Source organism: Camelus dromedarius, unplaced genomic scaffold, assembly GCF_036321535.1.
Source record: "Camelus dromedarius isolate mCamDro1 unplaced genomic scaffold, mCamDro1.pat HAP1_SCAFFOLD_114, whole genome shotgun sequence".
NCBI classification, from domain to species: domain Eukaryota; kingdom Metazoa; phylum Chordata; class Mammalia; order Artiodactyla; family Camelidae; genus Camelus; species Camelus dromedarius.
This window is the reverse complement of record NW_026989787.1, coordinates 9,193,657-9,220,099: the sequence shown is the minus strand read 5'-3', so window position 1 is coordinate 9,220,099 and position 26,443 is coordinate 9,193,657. Positions and strand designations below refer to the sequence as shown.

General features: G+C 37.9%; 1 protein-coding gene and 1 long non-coding RNA gene across 2 annotated transcripts in view; one reads left to right on the top strand and one right to left on the bottom strand.

The window, feature by feature from the left end:
• The first annotated feature begins 2,032 nt into the window (after positions 1–2,032).
• Positions 2,033–26,443, top strand: part of LOC116151843 (uncharacterized) — a 45,817-nt gene continuing 21,406 nt past the window's right edge. The window contains exon 1 of the long non-coding RNA XR_010379954.1: positions 2,033–2,297. This is a non-coding gene — a long non-coding RNA (uncharacterized LOC116151843). The remainder of the gene's footprint in view (positions 2,298–26,443) is intronic.
• Positions 6,465–25,568, bottom strand: LOC135320676 (serine/arginine repetitive matrix protein 2-like). Its single transcript, XM_064483799.1, has 12 exons — positions 25,541–25,568; positions 25,019–25,452; positions 24,130–24,938; positions 22,165–22,280; positions 21,978–22,059; positions 19,742–20,677; positions 18,317–18,384; positions 16,157–16,361; positions 14,754–14,861; positions 12,787–12,901; positions 12,345–12,407; positions 6,465–10,116 (listed from the first exon to the last, which is right to left on the bottom strand). Exons 1-4 carry the CDS (start codon positions 25,566–25,568, stop codon positions 22,202–22,204), a joined length of 1,350 nt encoding a protein of 449 aa, XP_064339869.1. The 3' UTR covers positions 6,465–10,116; positions 12,345–12,407; positions 12,787–12,901; positions 14,754–14,861; positions 16,157–16,361; positions 18,317–18,384; positions 19,742–20,677; positions 21,978–22,059; positions 22,165–22,201.

Sequence of the window (26,443 nt, the reverse complement as noted above, 5' to 3'; positions counted from 1 at the left end):
GAAGCCTTGTGGGAACCCCTGGGTTTTTCTCTGTGCTGAGGGCACTAGCAGCACACCGATTGTGGGACTCAGTATCCGCAGGACCTAGCATTGATGGGTAAAGGAGAGGAGCATTTCTACAAGCCCATCCTCACTAACCCCAGGCTCCAGAGGGCAGCTCCACTCTGCTCAACCCAAGGGGGCATCTTCCACCATCCTGATCACCCTCTGGTATTACTCCCCGCTCAGATACACTTTTCCCTGTGGCAGCTACACTCAGAATATGTGTTTGTTTCTCTCCCATGTGGTTAAGTGGACTTCAGACACATGATAGTGATGGAGTGGCTAAGCCTCTGGGCAGATTGCTGGGTGACCCATGGAAATTGCTGCACATGGTGAGCTCCCTTCTGCCAACCAATGGGCCAGGCCCCACCACTTCTGTCTGTTCTACCTCACTTAATCTGCACAGACACTCTGTGCAGGACATCCTGTTATCCCCCATCTCTGATGACCTTGGGTGGACAAAGCTTGGATTTGAGAAAGTTGCCCAGGTCACATTGTTGACAAGTGGGGAGCTGGGGATTTGCACCCTGGTCCCAGGATTCTGGATCATGGAAAGGCCTGGGTGGGGCAGCTTATTGCCAAGGGAAGTCCTGCCCAAGCCTCTCCCATGAGAGCCCACCCAACAGCACATCTAGCAGAGTCAGCATTTCCTGGACCAGATGGACAGAACCTCAAAACTTCTTTGCAGATTGTTTCCATGTTCTTTTGCAAACACAGAAAGGCCACAGGCCAGGGAAGGATAAGGCCAAGAGTGTTTTCATTGGGGAGAGTGAAGGACAAGTGTGAAGACACACAGCACTCCCAGCAGCCTTCTCGGCAGAGCCTGCCACTGGGTGAGCAGCTACCATGACTACCTATCATAACACTGTGATGTTCATGCCTGTACAACCCTGCCTGTGAGAAGAGCAAAGTGAAGCTCAGAGAGGTGTGGGGACACTCCAAAGACAAACAGATAAGGTGGGATCATCACCACCATGCTGTGCTGGGACAGGCAGTCACCTGTCACACTGCTCATGCATGGCCTGCTGGGAGTAGTGAAGGCCTGATAGGAGCACAGGAACACTGTGGTGAAGGTGATGTTTCTACCTGGGACAGCTGGTACCGGGAACTCTAGCTGATTCTTCATTTTGCCTGCTTTGAGTGTCAGAATGTTGCAGCCTCATGTAGGGGAAGGGCTGTCTCCTTTCCACACCGGTGCACAAGGAAGAGCATGCACACACTGGCATCACCATAGACCATCGGCAGGATCAGGATCTGGAGCTCAGAGCAGAAACTGCCAACACCAGGAACTGGTGCAAGAGGAGGACCTGAGTGCCCCCTGAAACATTTCTAATTTTAAAAACATACTTAATTAGGGGGAAGTGATAAACAGTTGATCCCTTCAAAATATTCTGTTTTCCAAGGAACAATAGCACCTCAGCATTATAAGAGGATTAACTCAGTCGTCAATAACCATCACTATAGGTATGAGAAAACAGTGTTAGGAGTTACAAAAGGGTCTCAAGATCATGCAGGTCATAACTGAGAACCGTCCAAAGCATGTGCTGCATGATAGCCTCTCTAAGCTACCTGAGGCTTGGTCTGCTCCTGACACAGGGCAGATGGTTCTGAGAAAACTACACTCCTCAGGGGACCCCAGGGAGTTGACAGAGTTGAGTTTGGGTTCCTGATCATCTTCTAAGTCTGGAATTTTGAGATTCTTCTGCACCTGTCCTTCCTCCAGAACAGAATCTGATTCAGGCGGGATTCCAAAGACTGAGGCATGTGCCAGGCAAGAGAGCAGGCGTGGCTGGATGAGCGCATCGCCAGTGCCACCAACAAAGAGGCCAGGGCACTGAGATTTCCAGTGATTTAGCATCCTGGCTGGGAGGGGTCATGTGTTCTACAGTGAGTTCTGAGTATACTGCACCGACCTCGAGGACCTGCAGGGGGCGCGCGAAGCCAGCGTGTCTTAGGTGGCGGTGCGCATGCGCAGTCCGCGTCAGCAGCCAGCATCTTCCCTGGGGGCGGAGCTTGTTTTCCTCAGCACTGAGCGGGCGGCGCCATGGAGGCCCCAGGACAGCGCTGCCTGCGTGTCCGCGGGAGGAGGACGCTCCCCGCCCGCTGTCTGAAGTTACTCCGGTTTCCCACTGCCTGCGCCCGCTTCCTGCCGGGGTGTGTGTGGACCTGACCGAGCTAGGGCCCCGGCCGGCTGGGCAGGAGGGGATGGGTGTGCTGGCGTGCCCGCTTCGACTATTCTCGCCCGCCGGGAGCGGGTGAGTGTCCTCGTCCCTGGTCCTCACTGCCCGGTCCCCGCTCCCCCGTGTGATCGGGGGTGTGTACACCGCGGGTCAGGAGCGGGGACGCAGGTGTAATGGGAAAGGGGCTGAGAAAGTACTGAAAGAGTTAAAGAGAAGTGTGTAAATCACATTATGTTAATTTTTATATTTTAAGTGTGTCAAAGTCAGAGTTTATCATGCTTTTACTTTCTTGTCTTTAAAGGCATGCAATCATTTATTTTATACTTAAAATATGCTTCTCAGCTTGTCTCGTTTTCAAGTCAAAATACTGCCATGGTTGACATTTTCTCATAATATAGTGACAATCTTCAACATGTGTGAATATAAACTCATCGAAAAAATCTTGCACAATTCCATGGTGAGTAGTCTTGTTAAAAATAATATCCGGGCCATTACTAAATTATTACAAAAATATAAATTTTTTGAATCACTTTTAGAAGTTCCACACACAGTGGTATTTTTAAAACACCAACCACTGCATAGTGCTTAAGACCATTTAAGATGAAATATATTCAAACCTAAAACTTTAGAATACTCAAAAGGCAGGATAATGGCTGTTTTTTCATTTCAAATACATTTTTTCTTCGTAAGTGCAAAATACGAAGGTATTCAGCTAAATTTTGTATATCTTTATTCAAAAGGTGAAATTAGAATATAATCTCATTTTTTATTTTAAGGCTATATTTCCCATAAAAATTGGTATTTTTATCTGTAGGATTTTAATTGTCCATTCATTTGTTTTTTCTTTTGGTTTATTTTCTTTAACAGAGAGTGCATTTTTGTGTCTTGTTAAGAGTTTTTAATTCTCCTAACTTATTCCAAGAGACTTTCTCACACTGATAGTAAATAAGGGGAGAGCCCTTATAGTAACTGTGCATCTTTTCATGTAGTCAGGATTTTTTTTTTTTTTGGATGACTTTTTTTTTTACAACTTCCACTTGGTTCACAATATTCCTATTATGACAACTCAATAAAAAATTGTGATCTATTTACACCAAGATACTTATGTCAGCACAGTGCTTTTGCTGATATGATTTTACATTAGATTATAATATAATTATTTTATTTGATTTACATATATACTAATACATATTTTACATATGTACACACATATATGAATATCTCCTAAATGCCATTAATTTGCATGGGGTGGTAGCTGGTAACATGTGATCTTTCTGACCATTGGTTATTCTTATGTGTGTCTAACGTACTTCTTAGAACAGATACTAGAACATCACACCTCTCATTATACAATATTTTAAAGGTTATCTTTTTTTTAATTATTTTTAAACATTTTTTATTGAGTAATAGTCATTTTACAATGTTATGACAAATTCCAGGGTAGAGCACAATTTTTCAGTTATACATGAACGTACATACATTCATTGTCACTTTTTTTTTTTTTGCTGTGAGTTACCACAAGATCTTGCATATATTTAAGATTCCACACATGAGTGATCTCATATGGTATTCCTCTTTCTCTTTCTGTTCTGCTCCACCTAGAATAACATTCTCCAGGAGCATCCATGTCTCTGCAAATGGCGTTATGTTGTCAGTTTTTGTGGCTGAATAGTATCCCATCATATAAATATCCCACATCTTTATCCAGTCATCTGTTGATGGACATTTTAGGCTGTTTCCATGTCTTAGCTGTTGTAAATAGTGTAGAGAAATCAGCTGAAAACCTTATGGGTGTTCCCTTGTAACTCACTCTTTGTTTTTCTCTCGTTTCCTTTAGGATCATTTCTTTATCCTTGACTCTGGCTATCTTGATTAAGATATGCCTTGGTGTGGGTATGTTTGGGTTCTTCCTGTTTGGGAACCTCTGAGCCTCCTGTGCTTGGATATGATTCCTTCTTTAGGTCTGGGAAGTTTTCAGTCATGAGTCCTTCCCATACCTTTTCAATCCCCTTTGTTCTTTTTCCCCTTCTGGAACTCCTATTATGCATAGATTGGCACACTTTATATTACACCATAGGTCCCGTATATTGTTTTCATTGTTTTTTATTTGTTTTTCTCTCAGCTGTTCTGATTGGGTGCTTCCTGTTGTCCTGTCTTCTAGATCACATATTTGTTCTTCTGTATTTTCTAGTCTGCTTTGCACAGCCTTTAGGTCAGCTCTCATCTCAGACAATGAGTTTACTAATTCTACTTGGTTCTTCTTTATAGTTTCTATTTCATTTTTGACATATTTTATATCCCTAAACACTATTTTTTTTAGTTCCTTCAGTACTTTGATCACTCTTTTTTTGAAACCTTGATCTAGTAGGCCATCAATGTCTTTTTCCTTGATCATGCTTTCAGGGGATTTCTCTTGATCTTTTAATTGGGAGTGGTTTCTCTGCTTCTTCACATTGCTCATATCTCTCTGGCACCGTGGCTTAAGGAGTATCAGTTACCTACTTAACCTGGAGATGGTGTGCCCTTAATGATTTGATCGAGAGGTCTTTGTGTCTTCGCCCTGCTTCGCGAACTCAGCTTGCTGTTTCATAGGCCTTCTGTTGGCGCCCTCATCTGTGCTGCTCTCAGTGGCTGTTGGCTAGCAGATTGTGTCCCCTTCTAACACTAGGTCAGGTGCTGAGCTCTTACCCGGTGGGCGGGCAGGTCACTCCCCCTCCTGATGCCACAGTCAGATGCTGTGATCAGGGGGAGGCAGGTGGGCAGATCACACCCCGTCCCAGCACCGTGTTCAGGTGCTGTGTTCCTGCCAGGAAGGTGGGTGGCTGCCCACCTGCCCTCTCCTCGTGCTGGTCACTCTGCTGCGCTGTGCAGCTGCCTGCTCTGCCTCGGGTAGGCGGTCTGTAGGTGGGCTCGGGGAAGACTGCGGAACAGCCCCAACTATGCTCTGTGCCAAATCTGAGCTCCTTGTTTCTCTTGGCAGCACAAGTTCTCTGAGGTGTCAGGGTAGAAAGATCATCTCTGCCTCGGGCTATAAACAAGTCTCAGTCCTGCCTAGGAGGTTGTGGAGCCCCCACGTGCAGATTCAGGCCTCAGCCCCGCCCCCGCCCAGGCACTATGCACAGGAGGAGATGGTAGCTGTGGCTGAGCCCTGCCTCTCTTCTTGCGAGATGTGCCAGTAATGGCACAGGTCTGAGGAGACAAAGGCTACAGCACCCCTCCCCCCAGGGCACATGCCTGTTTACAGTTTTGTTTACCTTCTGAGTTAAAATTTACCTGACAATGAAATGTATAAATTAGGCTTTTGAGGTTCATCCTTGTATCAGTAGTTGATTCTTTTTTATTGTTGAGTAGTATTTCATTGTTTGAATATACTATCATTTGTTTTATCCATTCTCCTACTGATAAATACTTGGGCTTTGGATATCTTTTTTTGCAAGCAAAATTTTTTTTAAAAAATGCAAATATAGTATACATGCTTAAATGTGAACACATCTTAAATATACAGCTCAGTGATTTTTCACAAAGTAAACACATCTATGTAACCTTCATCCAGTCAAGAAACAGGACATTGCTGTTCCACTTTGGGTTTCTTCCCAGTTACTACGGCACCCCTTTGATGGACTCACCATCCTAAATTCAGCCACCATGGATTGGTTTTTTTGCTTTTGAAATTTTTGGTCCCGTACTTTCCACTCAACATTATGTAAGATTCATCCACTAGTGTTTTCTGTAAACTAGTATATTTTTTTATTGCTTTAAAGTATACAACTTGTATGCATGTGCCACCACTTATGGTTATGTATTTATTGTTGACAAGTGTTTGGGTCATTTTCTATTTGGGGGTATAACAAATAGTGATTATGAGAATTTTCTGGATGTCCTTTGGTGCTCAGATGTAGAAGTTTCTGAAGGGTACACACATGGCTTACCCTTGGTAATAGGGTGTGGTTGTGTGTGTATGTGTATGTGTGTGTGTGTACATATACACACACACACACACACACACATATATAACTTTCATTCAAAAAGCCTATTTCCAAAGTATATGTAAGAATCTATATGCCCCCTGGCCATGTGTAAGAGTCCCCATTGCTTGTTGCCCTCACCAATGCTTCATATCACTTAACAACTAACTATTGTAGTGGATGTCTAATGGTGTTCCAAGTGTGGTTTTAGTACGTATTTCCATTATTACTAAAGAGGTCAGCCCCTTTTCATAGCTTATGTGGATTTTTTTGTGTGTTTGTGAAGCACCTGTTCAATTATTTTGCATATTTTAATATTGAGGTTCTGCCTTTTTCTCCACTGGTTTTTGTTCTTTATATGCCCTAGATACAAGTCTTTTGTTGGATATAGGTATAGTAAATATATTTTCCCACCGTGTGGCTTAGCTTTTCACTTTCTTAATGGTATCTCTTGATAAAAATAATTCTTAATTTTACTGAAGTCCAACTTAAAACTCTTCTTTTATGTTTCATGCTTTGTCTGGTTTAAGAAATCTTTGACACTTCAAAGTCATTAAACTATCTCCTACACTATTTTCTAGATGCTTTATTTTGGTGGGGGATTAGGTTATTTATTTTTATGGAGGTACTGGGAGTTGAACCCAAGACCTTATGCATGCTAAGCACACATTCCACCTGAGCTTTACCCTCCCCCAGATGCTTTGCTTTATGTTTCAAATATATTAGATTTATAATCTATCTAAAGTTACTGTTCATGTATGGTACAGGGTTTAATTCAATGCTGTTCCATTGGTCTATATGTCTAACTTTAGGTAGTTATCACATAGACTTAATATTGTTTTATAAGTCCTTTAACATTGTTCTTTAATATCATCTTGGCTATTGTTGGCCCTTCACGCTTCTCTATGTATTTAGAATCAGCTTGTCAAGTTCTACAAAAAAACAGTAACAACAATTAACTGTTGGGGATTTTGATGTGTACATATAAAACTTTGAATCAGTTGAAGGGGAACTGACATCTTTAAAATGCTGAGCCCTCCAATCCATAAAGTTGGATTAACTCCCCTATATTTATTTTTATCACTGCTGTAACAAATTATCACAAATTTTGCAGCTTAAAGCAACACAAGCTTATTATTTTATGGTTCTGTAGGTCAAGTCAGGAACAGGTATCATTTGGCTAAAAATCAAGATGTCAGCAGGGCTGTATGCCCTTCTGTAGGTCAAAGGAAGAATATATTTCCTTGTCTTTTCCAGCTTCTAGAGTTCACCCACATTTCTTTACCCATGGCCCTTCCTCTATCTTCAAAGCTAACAGCTTTACAGCTTTCTAATCCTTCTTCCAAAGTCATATCTTTCTGACCACAGCTGGGAAAGATTTTCAATTTTTAAGGACTCCTGTTGTTAGACTAGGCCCATGTAGATAATCCAGGCTAATCTCCCTGTCTCAGAGTCCTTAACCTGATACATCTGCAAAATCCCCTTTGCCATGTAAAATAACATATTCACAGATTTCAGGATTAGAGCATGGATATAGGTAGGGGTCAGTGTGGTGCACTATTCTGCTTATCAAACTGTTTAACATTTGACGCTTTCTGACAAACGTACAAGATAGAAGATCCTGATCATGTTTAGAGTGCTTCCTCTGCAAAATATTGGGCACTGAGTTTATTTGAAAGGACTGAAAACAATATTACCACAGGAATGGTTTCCTAATTCTACTGACATTTACTTACTTTATACTTAAATACCCAAAATGGTCAGCCAGGAGTGGGATCTTGGCAAATAAAATAAAAGTATAATTCAAGCTTTTATCACTGAATTTACTAGCTAATTCTATTTTAGAAACAGACAGAAAATAAAACAATTTAGAGTAAGTCTGATTACTTATATATTAAGTGAAAATTAAGTTTTAAAAGCATGTCTGAATATGGGATAAAGTAAGCATCATAAAATGTAATGTTAATATTTAGTACCTGCAAATCTCAAACTCCCAATTTATAAACAAGTTCATACTGTATAGCACAAGGAACTATATCCAATACTGTTTTGTAGTAACTTATGGTGAAAAAGAGTATGAAAATTAATATATGTATGTTCATGTATGACTGAAGCATTGTGCTGTACACCAGAAATTGACACATTGTAAACTGACTACATATATATATATTTGAAAGGGCTGAAAGGACTATATATACCAAGAAAAAAAATTAGATTGATAACCAACAAAAAAATCTGTCAGTAATATAATGCTAGAAACACAGACACAAAAGAAAATCTCAGGCATACATCTGTTTATAGAGTCCTAGAAAAAATAGTGCCTATGCAAGCCCCTGAATAACATGAGAAAATAGGAAAGGCAATATAAAAGTTCAAAATGCTTTGCTATGTAAGAGCTGCAAGGTGACTCAGACACAAACTTAAGTGGTCAAAATGTTTATATAATTAATGATAACTTAAAGTAATTGAGGACATCATTTTAAATGAGATAAAAATAGCTGCTTAATTTCCATATTACTAAGCAAGTCATTTCTGTTTATAGTAGGTTTATATTATTTTTATATGTATTTATATTTTATAAAGACATCAACTTAGATCCTGGCTGATAACTGACAGTGGAGCAACTGATTGATTTAAATAGGTATCATAGACTTATCAGATTTCATATGCTTTAAATATACATTAAATATTAGCTGTCAGGAAGAGTTCAATTTTCATTTATTCTAACACAGCTGTGTCACAGGCAGGTTACTCTGTATTTACAATGGAGAATCATGATAGATATAAAGATATCAAGCCTTATTGAACTTCATAGGGGTGCTTTTATAAGAAAAGGAGAATAAAATAAGAAAAATCTAAAATACTACTTTTTTTATAGTGTTCTAACAGTTTTATCTTATTTTTATTTTTTTACTGAGTTATAGTCCGTTTACAATGTTGTGTCAATTTCTGGTGTACAGCACAATTTTTCAGTACTTTACGAATATACGTATATTTGTTTTCATATTTTTCCCCATGAGCTACTACAAAATTTTGAATATATTTCCCTGTGCTATACAGTATAAACTTGTTTATCTATTCTATATATACCTGTCAGTATTTACAAATCTTGAACTTCCAGTCTGTCCCTACTCACACCCTGTAAAATACTATTAAATCAACATATATTTATGAAGAACTATGAAAAATGGGAAACTATAAGTTGTTTCTTTAAATTGGAGCAAAGAGAACTACTTTAACTGGAAAATAGTTAAAATCTGGCAAGTTTTATGATTTCATGTTCACCCCTGACAGCTTTTTTTCCTCCTTTCTCCTTCAATCTTTTTTGGACCTTCTAAAGAATTAAATTAAAAAAAAGAAAGAAAGAAAGAAAGAAAGAAAGAATAAAAGAAAATTAAGAAACAGCTTTGCATCTAAAATAACCTCCTAACTGGAAAGATTGTATACTTTGTGAAAAATTTACAGCTGCCGACTTATGATCTATGTCTCTGTCCACACTGCCTTACTTGTTAGGAAGGGTCTTTAAAAAAAAAAAAAGTAAAGAAAAATAGCAAATTATAATGGCTTTTACATTTTAAATTCTTTTCTATGTGTCTACAATCTGCTCTATCATGAGTTAGTAAGATAAACATTATCAGCTATACTCTACTTTCCTATCATGCACATTGTGACTCTGAGAAGCATGCACGCTCTAACTTACCATCTGCAGGTGGTGTACAGGTTAATGCAGTTCTTTTGACAATATATGGTTTTGTAGTCTAGTTGTCTAACTACTACATAATGGAAAAGATGTAGAACTACTGGTACCACTGCCCTCGGTCTCTGTCATTTACCTTAAACATACCTGGAAAAGTAGATTCAAAAACTCATTGGCAAGAACATTTTTCACACTCCAGATATGATATTCCTCTAGAGTTAAGATGGCCATTCTGAAAGAGAAACTATATTTAAGAATATCTTAAATCTTCATCTTCTTATATTATTTGAATAAAATCTGTTTTATTAAACTTGCAATGGTCATTTGTCTGAAAGAAAACTAATGATTTAATGTAGATGCTATGTGTTCATCTGAAAGTAGGCCAGCAAGAATAAGTTCAAAAGTAACCTAACTCTGAAGTAGTCAGTCACAACGTGGGCAATTTATCACCAAAAATCTTCTTCCTCCAGTAAGACCTGGGAAATAACTCACAGTATCTTCTGGTTCAAGGTGAAGTTTACTAACAGAACCCACAAAAGGTTCTGGTTAGAGAAAAAGGACTATTTACTAACTTTGAAAGCATCTTTCCAAACTCTCTGGATTATGCCCTTTGACCCTAACAATTTTCTAAGATCTTCTTTAAAACATCTGGCAATATTATTAGACTTCTTAAGAGATTTAAAAGAACTAAATATATATAATAAATGAGTATCTATATTAACATTTCCTCAAAATAAAATTTAACATTACTTTCACAAGTTGAATAAAGCAGTATTTTTTTTTTTGGTGACAAAGTGTACCAAAAATTACATTTATATACAGTAGGCAATATTTCTTGGCAGGCAAAAATATAACCAAATGCTTCTTACTTCATGTTTTGAACAATCACCTTAACAATCCTAGATGAATAATAATGTTCTTAGCTTTTATTACTTAATTATATTTTTATTATCTAATGATTTATTATTTAATGATATTTAATATTTATTATTAATGATATTCATGTATTCATTCAATATATAATACCATTTATTATAAGAAAAGATTTTAAAGCACTATGATGGTAATTATTGGCTTTCATGATGCAACTTCCATAAAAGTATATTAATACCAATGTAATGGTACAAAATAATGGGTAATATTGTCACAGTCTAGTCACCAGTGAATATGGGTAATAGGTTTGTTTGAAAGATCCAAATTCTATTCTAAATTTTTACCATTTCATTATTATGGTTACACGGAGATGGAGCAGCTAAATGATCTTTTTTTTTAATGTTCAAAATTACAGCCATAAGAAGAAACACGGTCTTACATAAAAATAGACAGCGATGATAACTTCCATACTTATCAAACACCCAGAAAAAAGGCAATGGAAATTGTATCTCTACATAAGGTATTTCCTAACAGAAACTTTCCTATGTTTCTGTATTCATATATACCAAATAGAAATGGCTACCTTAGTTTTGGGCAGAAAAGTAAATGAAGACAGTTATCTGAATTGCCAAACAAAGATCAAGCCCAGAAAAATTCATTTCTATTATTTATTTCTGTTGAGTGTCAGTTAATAAGACTATGATGATTTCTTCTGGATTTGTGATTGAAAAAAAAAGTTACTTATTTTTCTAAGCCTGTATAAGACCACTGTGGTCTACATCCTTCCATCTGCTACTTGGTACATGTCAACATTTGAATAGAAAGGGTCAAATTAACTCATATGTGTCTCACATATATGGATTATCTTCAGTTTCACAGGGATACATAGACATTAAGGCAAACCTATTATAATATCTTTAATAAATGTTGTGAAACTAAAAAAAATTCAAGGCTTTATTCTTAGTAAAGTACATGTTTGTTTCTGCTAGTATACACTTATTCTGGCTGCTATTAAAAAACTTAGAACAGACCCTCACCAATATTATTGAAAAAAAAAATTTAAAACTATATACACCACCCAGATTGAGATAAAAAATAATTCCCATCATCCCAGATATCCTATGGTCCTTCCCAGTTAAATCACCCATCTCCAAAATCACTATTGTAACACTTATTAACATGAGTTGTCTCTGTTCTAGAACTTCATATAAATTGAATTGTACAATGTGTTCTTTTATTCTATGGCTTCTTTTGCTCAATATAAGCTTTGTCTTACCATAATGTAATAAAATGGGAGAAGTAAAGATTATAAACTACAGATGGCAAGGGCTGTCTCTACTTAATTTTTATAAAATGCCTAGCTTATAAAATATAATGTTTTTATGTAAATAACACTTAATGGAGTTGTTTAAAGGTGGAATGGGATTTCCTTAGGGACAACTTGGAGGAATTGTAACCACAGGTCCAAATAAGCTTTTAGCAGGGATGGTGTAGAAGAGATTCAAGTATGTACATGTAAGGTATGTATAACAATTCAGAATATAATGTATTTTTAGAAAAGAATAAATTAGTCTCTGCTAGACTCACCTTTGTGGTGTCATGTGCATTCTATGTATCTTCTACAATGTTGGATACATCCACATGTAATTCCTTTAAAACCAGAAACCCAAATCAGTAGTTAGGATAGAGAAGGTATAATTTAATTAGCCAGTAGCTGAAGTATAAAGTATTTTCGGTCAACTTTTTTTTTCTTTTTTTAATTACAGAAATAGATTGCTTGTTTGCCTTAAAAATTTATGACAATTTTCCAGTGGTTTCATTTTTTTAATATAATACATTCAGCTTATTAAATTTTCTAAGGCAAATTCTCTTCCCAATTTTGCATCTTTGGCTATGAATATTTTGAGTAGCATAATATAGAACCTAGAAGTTGTAAGAAATCTTTTTCTCAACCTCTTTTAAAAAATTCTTCACTCTATGTTCCTGTTGGAAGTTTACATTCAAGAAGATGTATACAATCAGACTTTACCAGGGTATCATCGGTGCAGTTGTCCTTCCAGACCTCTAAATGTGCAACCACGTGTCTCTCAGTTCAACCCTAGAGAGAACTCCATCACCGTCAACATCAAATACCTTGAAGCAAACTAAAGAAAAGAAACTCTTATGGAGGGAAATTACTTTCATATTCTGAAGTATAATACATTTTATTACAAGCTGCCCTAGTAAAATTACTTAGTTCCTCAAACAATTACATTCTGGATTAAGTTCTTATTTGGAGGAGATTGTGTCATTAAAGTCCTTTGAACTTGTAGGAATTCCTGTACACTTCACAAGTCTCTCTCCTTATATCACTAGCCAGCTTAGAGAACTCTATCCTTCACCTAAATCTAAAGTTAAATTTCTTGCAAACTGAAAAAGAAGGGCCACGTTACTATACAATATCTCACAGATTTTGAGAAGGTAATTCAAGCTTTTAAATTAATTTCTAATATTTAAAACTGATCACTTCAGAGTTGATTCTTACAATGTTGAAAATATTCCATCTATATTAAGAATCAACAAAAAGCTGGTACAGTCAGCCCCCTGTATCCATTGGTTCTGCATTCACAGGTATAAACAATAGATCAAAAATTATATATATATATATATAAATTTTCCCAGAAAGTTCTCAAAAGCAAAACTTGAATTTGCTATTCACTGACAACTATTTACATATCATTTACATTGTATTTACAAATAATTACATTGTATTAGGTATTACAAGTAACCTAGAGATGATTGAAAGTATACAGGAGGATGTGCATAGGTTATATGCAAATACTATGCCATTTTACATAAGGACTTGAGCATCCATGGATTTGGTATCTGAAGGGGTCTCAGAACCAATCCTCAGCAGATAATGAGAGATGACTGTATAAAGATTTTGCCTCTCCAGTGTAATTAATGTGCACCCAATATTTTTGCCTAAGAACAATCTCAAATCTTCAATGAAGTTTATATACAACAAGCTAAAAATCCAAAATATCAGCACTTTGCTAATTAACATCAATATCAGCAAAATTGCTAGTTAGTCTAGTTGGTTAACTTCCACTAGTCCACTGGCAAAAAATAAATTAAAAAAAAATTTAAGACAATAATTAAACTCAATTGAGAAACAAAGACTTCAGCCTCTTTAATACCAGAACTTTAATGTGAACAAATAATCTATCATAAAGCCAGGTTAGAGTAATGGTATACTATCAGGGAAGATAAAAGAAATCTAAAGTTTTAAGATTAAATAATTATCTACTTCACACACCCGTGTAACAATTATGCTATTAAATTAACTGAGTGCATCACAGTACAACATTACAAAAGAATATTGAACTAATAAGTATCATACCCAAAATACGCAGTATTTGTGAAGCTGTATTTTAGAAATATGCAGAGATAATGACCCTAGTGAATATATAAGAATTAGGTTCCAATTAAATGTAAACTGCTGCATTTTCCTAACCAAATATGGTTAAGATTTATTAATGTAATATGCTTATAAATTACACTATAATATTTTATCTAGGTTTAAAAGATAAATTTAGTATTTAATAAAATTGTTTTATCATAAATTTAATTTTGCTAATATCAATATACACAGTGCTAGAAAATAAGTTGGAATTCAAGTTAAGCTAGACAAATTTTCTATATAGACTACCAGAAAATATTTTCTATATGCTTAACATTTCCAAACACATCATGAATGATGTAGTTCATTTATCATGAATTGTACATTCATCTGGAAAATCAACCATTATTAATAACAAAGATCTTAAATTACTCCACAGTAAAAAAGAATAGATGATTGAACCTTTACACTGACCTCAGTAAAACCTCAGCAAGAGATTGCTATTTGCCAAAGGGATGAAAATTCAAGCCTTAATCAGATGATTTTTTACATGAATGGATGCTAATTTTTTTCTCTGTATAGCTTCCAAATTTTGTGATGTTTAACACACTTACATTTCTGTCTTTCAGCCAGAGGTCCTCTGCAACAAGCTGATAACCCACAGGATATCTCCTTAAAATCTATGTGGCTGTCATGATTTTCACCAAAAGCATTAAATAAACCTGTAAAATAGGAACACAGAATAAATCACAGCCAACAAACTTCCTGTTAATAATGACATGCTTATGAAAGGAGGCATGACTCGCATAAACTGACTTAGTTTTTAAAAGTTATCAGTAGTTTCCACTGTCTTAGGAAGTTTTTTTTTTTCCCCTGGAATAATTATAACCAAAATTTAACTTCCTAGAAGAAAATACTATCATATAGTGTTTGGTTTTGTCTGCCTACCTGTCTCTATCTTATATTAATTCCAAAAGTCAAAAGCGATTGTAGAATGTAAAAAATAAAAATATATTTTAAAAATTTAACTGGAAAAAAGTCAGAGACCACAATTATCCTAATTTGGAAAGACTAAGAAGAAAAAAGAAAAAAGAAGAAGAAAAGTTGAACTCTATCAAAGATATACTGTGTTGTTATTAACAAGCTTCATACAACTCCTTCATGAAGCAAAGAAAACTAACACACTATATTATAAGAGAAAGAAATTCTGTACTGCAGTCTTCATTGTACCACTTAATCTGTATAAATAAATATATTAAATTTCAGAAATAAAGGGCAATTTATAATCTAATCTTGTGGTTTTTAAACTTTTCATAAAAAATAAATGGAATCATTTTGTTTTCAAATGAAATGATTTCTCAATCTCTAATTCTAAAAAGGTAAAAACATAACTGCACTGCTGAAGTGGAAGCCCTGTCTGTTCTAGCTCCCCTAACAAATATTACTAAAACACACTAGAAACCTGAAGAATAGACTGTCTATTTCAAGAATCTAATTCTGTGCCCTCAAAGAGCAGAAAATTGAAGCTAAGAAGTAGTTAAATGACTTGCTAAAAGTAAGAAATTTTTTTAAAAAGGTCTGAATCAGAAGCAGAACCCAAGCTTTCAGATTTCAAATAGTTTTTGTGATTATCAGCCACAACTACTCCTTGTAAACCTCATTTAATATATATATATATACTATACATATATATATATATATAGTAGTGGAAAGTTTAGAGCTAAGTGGGGACCTTAGAGATGGTCTAGTCCAGTGGTTTCTTAATTTTTTAAGGGTGGGGGAAGGATACAGCAGTGGAACCTTCTTCTATATAAAAGAAATACAATAGACACTACTCAGCTGAAGAAGAGGTGAGGTCACGTGTGGAAGCTAGAGCTTTGCCTATTCAGTGTCCACCACCCTGACCTTGCACCAGATGCTGAGGCACCACACTGGAGCACAGTTTCATAATGATTGTCTTGGTCAAACTGATTTTATATATGAGAATATTCAGGTGCAGAAAGGTAAACCAACTTACACAAGGCTCCAAAGGTGGAACAAGGCTCACGTGTTTACCAAAGAACATTTGTAGAAAATAGAAGGATTCCCATCTTCACTCAGAGATGGACAAATTGGTGGTGAAGCCAATGGGCCAAATGTCTCTAAATCAAATCATCCAGTTCGGGATTGAGCCCTCAGCAACCAACAGCATTTCTCCAGATGAATGATGTCTGATTCCTCCACTGACAATCAAATCAAAAAAGATTATAAAATCTCACTCTTCTCTTCTGGACAATTAATTAGTTCATCCTGATAATGTAACTTCTAAAGATACATTTTAATTTCCCAGTTAAACTGTTAAAAAAACTACCTAAAACAAAAACTCTGAAAGACAAATATACTGTATCTAATACAAGTGGCATGCAAAGTAAATTCAAATTAACATAAAAGAGGCTTTAAAATTGGAAAAAAAAATTGCAATTTCCCATTAAGCAGGCTGTTTAATTCCAACATGTAAAATAATAAACTAAGATATTTATTTTTTGCTTCCCACACTTTTATCTGTATTCACTTTGGTGATTTTAATCTCTATCTTGGATTTGAAAATTCTTGATCATAGTCTCTCCTGGCTACACAGGTAACACACTAATAGCAGAATCTCTGATTTATCCTGTCATTATGGTAACCACTTACACATTTAATACTTATTAAATAAATGTACAAAGGGGATAGACCTAAGCTTCTCCTTCTTGGTCCTAAAATTCTTACTACCCCTCCTATAAAGGCAGGAGCCTCCTCTGTAGGACAGAGTGTAAATGTATCTCCTGAGAAGGATTCCCCAACAAGGGCTGTCTTTACAGCGTGCTTTTAGATAAGATGTTTTTATGGGACATTTCAATAAAAGGATCAAGGACCTAAGCTTCCCAGTATGGTGGGACTTGTGATGGGCATCTGAGGATGCTCACTTGGGAGGATGAGATGTTAAAGACACTAACAGTGAAAAGGACAGGGCAAGATGAAGGGCGATTGGGAAACAGGACCACAGAGATGTGACATCTACTTCCCACTGTCATCTAAGTGATACCTACTTGAAAGAAACATTTCTACAGTTAAATTCTATAATGGGGGGTTATTTAAATGAAGCACACATATTCTCAATGAGTAGATCACATAATTTTTAGAGATTCAGAGTGCATTAGCATTTTCAGAGTACTTTTTACATCAATAACTAGTATTTATAAATTCCTGTGCGCTAAATAAGTATGTGGAATTATTTCCATTTTGCTTTTAGGCTTACTACAGCTTAACCTATTCACTGCACTGATACAGAGTAATTTTTCTAATGAATAAAAATGATAATGTACAAACTTGTTAAAGATTCTTTAATTTCTCCATCACCAGATTTATGAACATTTAGGCCTATGTGTCAGTTTCTTACCAGCTTTTTCACCAAAACCTTACATTTAGGTTATATTGCATTACCCAGAGGTCAGGAAATGTTCTTTCACACATCCATGTCTTTATTAGCTCTTGTGTCCTCTGAGGAGAAACCTTCTCCCCACTTTCACATCCTTCCATTTTACAGCCTAACCACTAATCCTTCTGTGAACACCTTCTAATGCTTTCCAACCTCACCAGCTACCCCAGGGTCTTAGCTTCTCTCTTCCGCAATTGTCCTCCACTGTATATAGTATCCAATATTCAAGTGAAGTATGAGTCCTCATTTACAGGTCTGTGGCCTCTCTAGATTACAAAGTATTTGGATTCAGTAACCTTGTCCTTTTATCACTGTTGCTGCTAGAATTCATTTCATAGGACCTGATACATAGTAACCACATAATAAATACTTGCTGAATGAATGAATGAATGAATAGCCAAGGCAATCTTCACAGCCAAGGCTTCCCCATCCCAGCTCAGTATTCTTTCTGTTACATCAAAGAGACTCTGCCCCATGAAACAACAGACCCTGTACATTTTAACAAATGTATACAATTATTAGGAACTATTATTAGAACAGAGACTAGCACTACTGTTCTCATAGTTATGTCACATAAGAAGTGTATTAAAGCTCGTTCTGATTTGTTATTTATACAAATCAGCTATGTCTGTCACCAGTTTAAATATTAGTAATTTAGAAAACAAAAGTTATTGACTTATCTACTCATCAGAAAACATTATGACAGATCTATTTACATACCTCTTTTGTCAGTTCATATACCAACTGGAAAAGAAGAGGTGTACAGTCAACTCTGAGGGTATAATTGCCTGCAAAATAAATAAGAGAGTATTTTAATACCTCCAAATGGACTTCAAACCTGTATTTAATTCTAACTTTATTTTCTAATTATAAACAAGATATAACAGATTTCAAATTGAAGGCATCATTCCTGGAGAATTAAAAATAGGGTGGACCCTACAGATTATCATATTCAGTGAAGTATGTCAGACAGAGAAAGGCAAATATCAAATTATATCACTTACATGTGGAATGTAAACAAACAAAAAAATGATACAAATGAACTTATTTACAAACCAGAAATAGATTCACGACATAGAAAAGAAACTATGGTTACCCAAGGGGAAAGGGGGAAGGGAAGAGAGATGTTAGGAGTTCAGGATTAACAGATATACACTATTATATATGAAACAGATAAACAACAAGGACCTACTGTATAGCACAGGGAATTATATTCAGTATTTATATAACCTATAATGGAAAAGAATCTAAAAATGTATATGTATATGTATATGTATATGTATATGTATATGTATATGTATATGTATATAACTGTGTAACTTTGCTGTACACCTGAAACTAACATTATAAATCAAATGTACTTCAGTATAAAAAAATAAATAAGATTTTAGAATAGATAGATAGGTAGGTAGATAAATAGACAGACAGACAAACAGTCTGGCTAAAACTAAAACACAAGGTGGAAATAACTCTTCAGGAGCCAGAGAGGCTGCAGCACACACTCGGGATAGGAGACTGCAGAGGCGGACACTGCTGCTAAGGCCGCAGCTCCTGCAGTAACAGTAAGGGCCATTGCTCATTACGGCAGCAGTACCTAGGGGTCTTTGGCAAAGGAAGTGGTAAGGCCATAATGTTCATGTTTTTATTCATTCATTCAATTCAATATCAAGACTTTAGACTAGAGCATGTCAGTAACTAACTTGTGTCCTGTGACACTTACCTAGAAATAACCATAATATGATGAAAGCCTACAGATGCACATGCCACATGTCAGGGTCAAAAGGAAGTCTGTAGTGGGTGCTTATTTCAGAGTTGGTCCAATACATACAGGAACTATTTCTGTATGAAATACTTTAGCCCAACTTTTAAAAATAGCTCCACAGGAAGAATGTCAAAAGTACTAAAGTTTTAAGTAGTAATCCAAGATAGGCCAATGGTAAATATACTAAAGAAATTAGGATCAATAGCTTAGTTATGAATCATATTGATTCATTTGAATCATAATAATGTTCTCTCTGGTAAAATGGAGAAATGGAGGTATTATTGAGGCATCTCATAGAAAGAGGATAATCCTAGTTTATGAGTTGGACTTGACAGACTTAAATACTGGTATACTATTTAATGACAATCTGAAATAAAATTTACCTTCTGTGTATGAGTCTACATTGATATATGCAACCTCTCTCTCCTGGAGTGTTTTCACATTCTCCTGTAGTTGAAGAAAAGCAGTCACTTAACTCACAGCGTTTACAATTGTGGAAATACAAGCAAAACAAACAAATTAATTCAGTAAAAGAGTGGTTTGCAGATACCATTATAAATCAAACGCCTATGCCTTTGACCATAATTTTAAGAAAATGCTATTAACTGCTTGATAATATTAATGCAATTAAAACAAGAAAGAAAAATATTAGTGATGCTGTAGCCACTTTTCATAGCAACAGCACGGAGACCCAGAGGAAAACTGCCCCTGATCCCCTGCACCATAATATGAAGGGGGAAGGCTCGGAGATGCTCAGCCTCACCCTGGATCTACTGGAAGAGAACTGCTCAAAGTAAGGCCTGGAAATCTGTACTTTTAAAAGGTGTCCCTGGAAATCCTTACAGACATTAAATTATGAGATCCCTTGACGTTGGGGATCCAAGTAACTTTACCATATTAAAAGTGAGGAAGTTGGAAATTTGATTTATCAAGAATTTTTGGAAAGAGAAGATATTGATGAAAAAGAAAAAGAAAGGAGGGGAGGATAGAGAAAAAACTAGAGGGAGAGAAGAGTGGCTATTAGGACAAAGACAAGACATTTCTCTCTCACACATACATGCACACACGCACACACATTCTAGAAAAATACAGAAGAAGACTAATGCCATCACACACATGGGAATATGCGGAGAGAACTCTTTTCTTCTCTCTATTTCTCTCTCTCACTCTCTCTAGCTTGCTACCTTATAAGAGCAGTTACAGTAAAAACATTTAAAGCTGTGAGTGGTCATCCCACAAATGAGAATTCTCACCTCTGCACTTGGCCACACGGGATAGATGACAGCTGATTCTGCTGCAGAGTTTCCATTATGACAGAGCTACAATAGAAATAAAAAAGATTCCTTAACTATATGTAAAGGTAAATGTGCTGCTGAATATGATCAAGAAGCTAGTAGAAAATGGGAAACAATATTCAAATTGTCTTTTAACTCACATGAATTTAAATTAATGCAAGGCATATTATCTTGTATCTTGGATTTTTTTTATCTGTATTCTAAGCTGCTTAAATTATAGAAAGACACATGTATTTCTATATACATGTATTCACAAGAAATTACATATTTCTAAAAGTAAATGACCTTAATGAATAAGATCTGATTCATCTAAATAAGTGTATTATGAAATGCATGTTCATAACACCAACATAATAATAAGACTTTGCAATATAAATGGAATCAAATGTGATACAAGTAACTGTGATTTTATTCCCATACTTATTTAATTCATATTATTATTTTAAAGTATGCAGAAATGAGTCAGAAGGAAAGCATTTTAAAAACCAGACACAATGATAAGAAAGATATGACATTCTTCAAATCAATTCTATAAAATTTGGACTCATAAATGATGAACAAAACAGAGGATAGTCACAGGAAAGTGCTTTTTGGTGCACCTGCCTTTAAACAAAACACACAAGCCTACCATGAACATGTAAGAACTTAGAGTTACTGGACAGAGAGCCTAAGTGAAGAAGACGAAAGAAGGGGGCCTATGAAAGACACTTTAAAATAAAGCATTAAGAGCCAGTGACAAATGAAAATTAATCATAATTGAATTAAAAATAAATCCTTGAAATTTTAGAGTAATTCAATTTACAAAATCATTGTATTATACTTCCCAATCAGGCACTTTTGTAAATGGTAAAATATACCTATGGTTACAATTTAGTACGGAATCCATAAAGGAGAGACTATAATCAGAGTATAGTCATCTTAAAAGAGCATGTTGTTTTCCTAGATAGAAAAAATCCAAGGAAACTGTAAAAACTTGAAAATTAATGCCAAGGATCTATATCAGATTTTCAATAAGCTAATTCACTTGTCAGAAGCAGCTTCCTAGGTTTGACTATTTTCTGAGCTTACAGATTTTACTTACTTATCACAAAACAAATACAAATAGAAACTAAAATATTTTAAAAATAATGAAAAACTTGGTTTGTACTTAGTAATTAAGAGGTTGTTCTGTTTTAACAAACTGATGTAAAAGCAAAAGCAAACTCTATTTCTTAAATTTTCTTGAGTATTTATCCAAATTAAAACAATATCAGGTAATGGAACACATCTGTGATTACCCTGAGATACATGTTGACCAAGAAGATACGTTTTCTGTCTTAGTTACCTCAGCCCATTTGTGGAACCCAGAAGTCCAAATTTTTCTGCATCCCAGCTGGCAAAAATGGTAGTTCTTCTCGGTCTCCAGCCTGTAATCATTGTTAACATACATGGTTAGGTACATCTGCCTAAAAACAAAGGAAAATTCACTCAAGTCACTTTCTGTCATCACTTGCCAAGGAAACATTATTTACCTCTACTAATCAGTTTTCCAAAATTCTGGACAACTTCTTATAAATCAGCAGTTCCACTGGTTAGGTCAGTACCTCCAAACACCCAGAAGTCCTGATGATCTCCCAGAATAACACACCTGTTTGGAAAGGAAGGCATTCAAAAGAATGACAACTTAGAATGTATTATAAAGAGCAGTAATTTATGTTTTTAAATTAAACTTCCTCCTGCTTGAGTTTCCTCCATAGAAAACCATCAAGGTAGTGTCTCCTTTTAGAATTTACCTTTTTTCCCCACATTTAATTATATCACATCAACCAGGAAAAAAATATTAAGAGTTGATTAAAATTTATCTTCTCTTACTCCTGTAATCTTTGTAAAAACAAAATGTTTTAAGACATTTTAAAAAATCCACCAACTCAACAAGTTTCACAGATCCTCAGGTAGTTCTGATTACATCGTAAATGCTTGTGATTTTCTTGATGTTAAGAACATGCATTTTAACCTTCCTAGAATTTCACAAAGGGAACAAATTACTTCACATAGAGCATTATGTCTAACAGGTTCCTTCCAATGTTTTATTCTAAGTCTCAGAAGTACAGAAAACTGTTTAATAGGATGATAAATTCCCATATGCCCACCATCTAAATTCAATCATTGTTAATACTGTTGAACTATTTGCAAGCGAGTTGCGCAAATCATGACAGTTCTCTCCTATGTATTTAAGAATTCACCTTACGGTGAGATTAAAAAAAAAAATCAGTATTTTATATTTTTCCTCCCTCATAGCTCTATTGTTGGTATTTATTTAAACTTCAAAATCATTATTCAACGTGAAAAAGAATCTTGTTCTTAGCAATTTAAAAAAAAAATTGTGTATTTGTCCATTTAGAGCTCAAATCAATTAAAAGATATAAGCCCCAGATGCTTTTTTTGATATTTTGACCAGGGAAAATTTCTGTTTCTGACTTTTCTCTTAAACTGTTACTGAAGCTACATACTCTGTTTTCCTTGTGTCTGTATGTGTCTGTTTATAAATCACATTTTTCATTGTGTACCTCTAGAGGGTATTAATACATGAGATAATAAAGTCTATGTTAAAGGAACTCAGTTCTAATTGAGTTAAAGAAACACTTTTTAAAAAATTCTTGTAAAATAAAACTGAACTTCTAATATCTTAAGAGTTTTGAAATTTTAAAACAAGCTTCTTACAGAACTTATAAAATACTTGCAGAACCCAAATTCACATTGCTAAGGCAAATCATTAACCAACAAGGCTCATTTAACCATTTTAGTTTAATAAAAACAGCTATCTCCTCTCTGATTCATCAGTGTGAAGTTTCCCTTTCCCTCTACATTTCAAGCCAGTCAAACTAAAGTTCTGATCATGCCATGCTGTTCCCCAACCCTGCACAAGCTGTCCTCTGCAGCTGGCGTTTACTGCCTGTCTTGATTCTGTGGAAATCTTAGTTTGTGTAAAATTAAGCTCAATGAGCACAAGGTCCATGGTCATGCCTCCTTAACACCAGTTCCGTCCGGGGTTAGTAACAGTAACGACTATGCTGGTAAGTGCACGGGGCCATGTAGCAGTTAAGCGTTCACCACTGTGACCATCTAACCCACCCCCACAGAAGTGACCAGTGAACTTCGCTCCTTCCCCTCTTCTCTCCTACTCCTTCCCTTAAGTTAACCTAGGGTTTTGCATGCATAGCGTTTTGACAGTTATCTGAAACACTGTTTTAAACCCTCAGTTGAAAAGGGAAGACAAAATGTTACACCTGGCCCGGAGAAGGAGAGGGGTGGGGAGTGGCCCAGAGGAAGCCGAACGGGACGCGCGGCCTCGGATCACAACACAGCCCCGTTCCTTCCCGAGTTTCGCAGCCGGGAAAGCAGAGGCCTGGGGCCCGGACCGCCTCGGGGCCTTCGGGGGAGGCCGAGGGAGGGACGGAGACCCGCGCAGGGCTGGGGAGGGACCCGCAGGGACTCACCGTCTGTGCAGCGGCTCCTGACCCACGGTGGACGGGCGGCGGTGGCGGTTGAATCTGCGGGGCCGGCTGAGGCGGCGGCGGCGGCGGCGGCGGTACCGGCTGAGGGGGCTGAGGCGGCGGCGGTACAGGCTGAGGCGGCGGCGGCTGCGGTGCCGGCTGAGGGGGCTGAGGTGGCGGCGGCGGCGGTACCGGCTGAGGCGGCGGCGGCGGGGGTTGAGGCTGCGGTGCCGGCTGAGGCGGCGGCGGTACCGGCTGAGGGGGCTGAGGCGGCGGCGGCGGCGTCTGCGGTGCTGGCTGAGGGGGCTGAGGCGGCGGCGGTACCGGCTGAGGCGGCGGCGGCGGGGGTTGAGGCTGCGGTGCCGGCTGAGGCGGCGGCGGTACCGGCTGAGGGGGCTGAGGCGGCGACGGCTGCGGGTCCGGCTGAAGCGGCGGCGGCTGCGGTGCCGGCTGAGGGGGCTGAGGCGGCGGCGGCGGCGGTTGAGGCTGCGGTGCCGGCTGAGGCGGCGGCGGCGGCGGCGGCGGCTGAGGCGACGGCGGCTGCGGTGCTGGCTGAGGGGGCTGAGGGGGCTGAGGCGGCGGCGGCGGCGGTTGAAGCTGCGGTGCCGGCTGAGGGGGCTGAAGCGGCGGCGGTACCGGCTGAGGCGGCGGCTGCGGTGCCGGCTGAGGCGGCGGCGGCTGCGGTGCCGGCTGAGGGGGCTGAGGCGGCGGCCGCTGGAAGGACTTGAGGGACTCAAAGGCCTTCGCCAGCTTTTCCAGGGTCGCCATGGCGGCCTCCCGCCCCGCGGGGACAGCCCACGGAGTCGCCAGGCCTACTGGCGGCTCCGGTCAGCAGCGGTAGCAGTTAACGGGGCTCGAGGCCGCCAGCAGGTGCGGACCCCAAGCGCGCGGCCATCTTGGAGCCGTCCCGACAGCCCCCGCGGCCCTGCGTCCTGCCACGCTCCGCCGGTGGGGCGGGGCCGGGTCGCGGGATTGACAGCCGGAGGCAGCGGCCTCCGCCAATGGCTGCCGCGCCCGCCCCTTGGGCCCAAAGAGCCGCCACGGCTGCTGGAGTCACTTCTTCACGGCGAGGGGCGAGGGGTACTGCAGGGAGATCGGGAGGGCGGTTCGGGGGCGGGGTTGCGTGGCACGGCGAGGAGGGTGGGCAGGGCGGGGTGACTTGTGATTGAGGGTCTCTCTCGGCGAGGGGCGTCCCCGGACGACGCCTAGCGGGTGGCGGGGAGGCGGGGCAGTGGGCTGGGAGCCCGAGACCCCCGCGGGGCGCTTGCCCACCCCGCGGCGCGGGCGGAGGGCCGGCTCGCCGGACAGCCTGCTGTAATATGCTGACTGTTATATATTTGGCCTTACCCTTGTTAGTTGCCTCAAATCACTCCTTGTTCACCTTCATGATCATTACCATAGATATACGTCTTACAATCCTCGTACTTACTATGTTCCCTCATGCTACAGGGCCATACACATGCTATTCTCACTCTCAGAAATAATCTTTTACACATCAATGCCCTACTCCCCTCAAGAGATTTGCCTATCTAATTCCAATCACTCTCAGTGCTCAGCTAATTTGTGAATTCATAAAGCCCATTACATTAACATAATTTCTTAACACCATGTCATTCTCCTTTATCACATTATTAAAATATACGTTATAATAAGATAAAAACTCTTCCATGCATGAGGGTAGTTATTAAACAATTAAGTTCACAGTATAAAGTTGTAAGTACATATACTGTATATTATGAAAAATGTTAAGGAATAACATACTATAGTTAAATGCATTCATAATTTTTCATAGAAATATGGGAATATTTATTCCAAGTTGGATCATCACTATATGTGTGTGTGTATATATGTATATATCTCTCATCCTTCATTCACATTAAAAGTTCTGATAAAATATTGCCAACAATTAACTTTTATACCCCAAATTACCAATAAAGGAATAGGAAAGAAGGGAGAAAAGAAGAAAGGAAAGAAGGAAAGAGGAAGGAAGGAAAGAAGGAAATTGAGGGGTTTTAGAACTCTTGAGATTGAGACATATTAGATAAAGACTCAGATGTGTACATTTATATATGATAATTATTTTCCTGAAATTATATAAAAACACATAAAGAAAACTGAAAGCTAAATATAAAATTATTTACAACCCAAATTTGAGGTTAATTTATATCTTCAATTGATATGCATTTTTTAAAATTTAATATTACACTGTTCCATTGCTATAATATAATCAAATTCATAAACAGAAAACTATATATGATATATACATCCTCTCACCATTTATAACATCTCTGAAAGCATTTTTGAAGTAGAATATTTT

Bases quoted from the DNA above. Each gene is read 5' to 3' on its own strand.
- LOC135320676 (XM_064483799.1), bottom strand. From the start codon at position 25,568: ATGAGGGAACATAGTAAGTACGAGGATT. The intron at 25,453-25,540 runs GTAAGACGTATA...AATATATAACAG, and splicing joins ACATAGTAAGTACGAGGATT to TCAGCATATTACAGCAGGCT. The intron at 24,939-25,018 runs GCCGCGCGCTTG...AGCCGCCAGTAG, and splicing joins GTCGGGACGGCTCCAAGATG to GCCTGGCGACTCCGTGGGCT.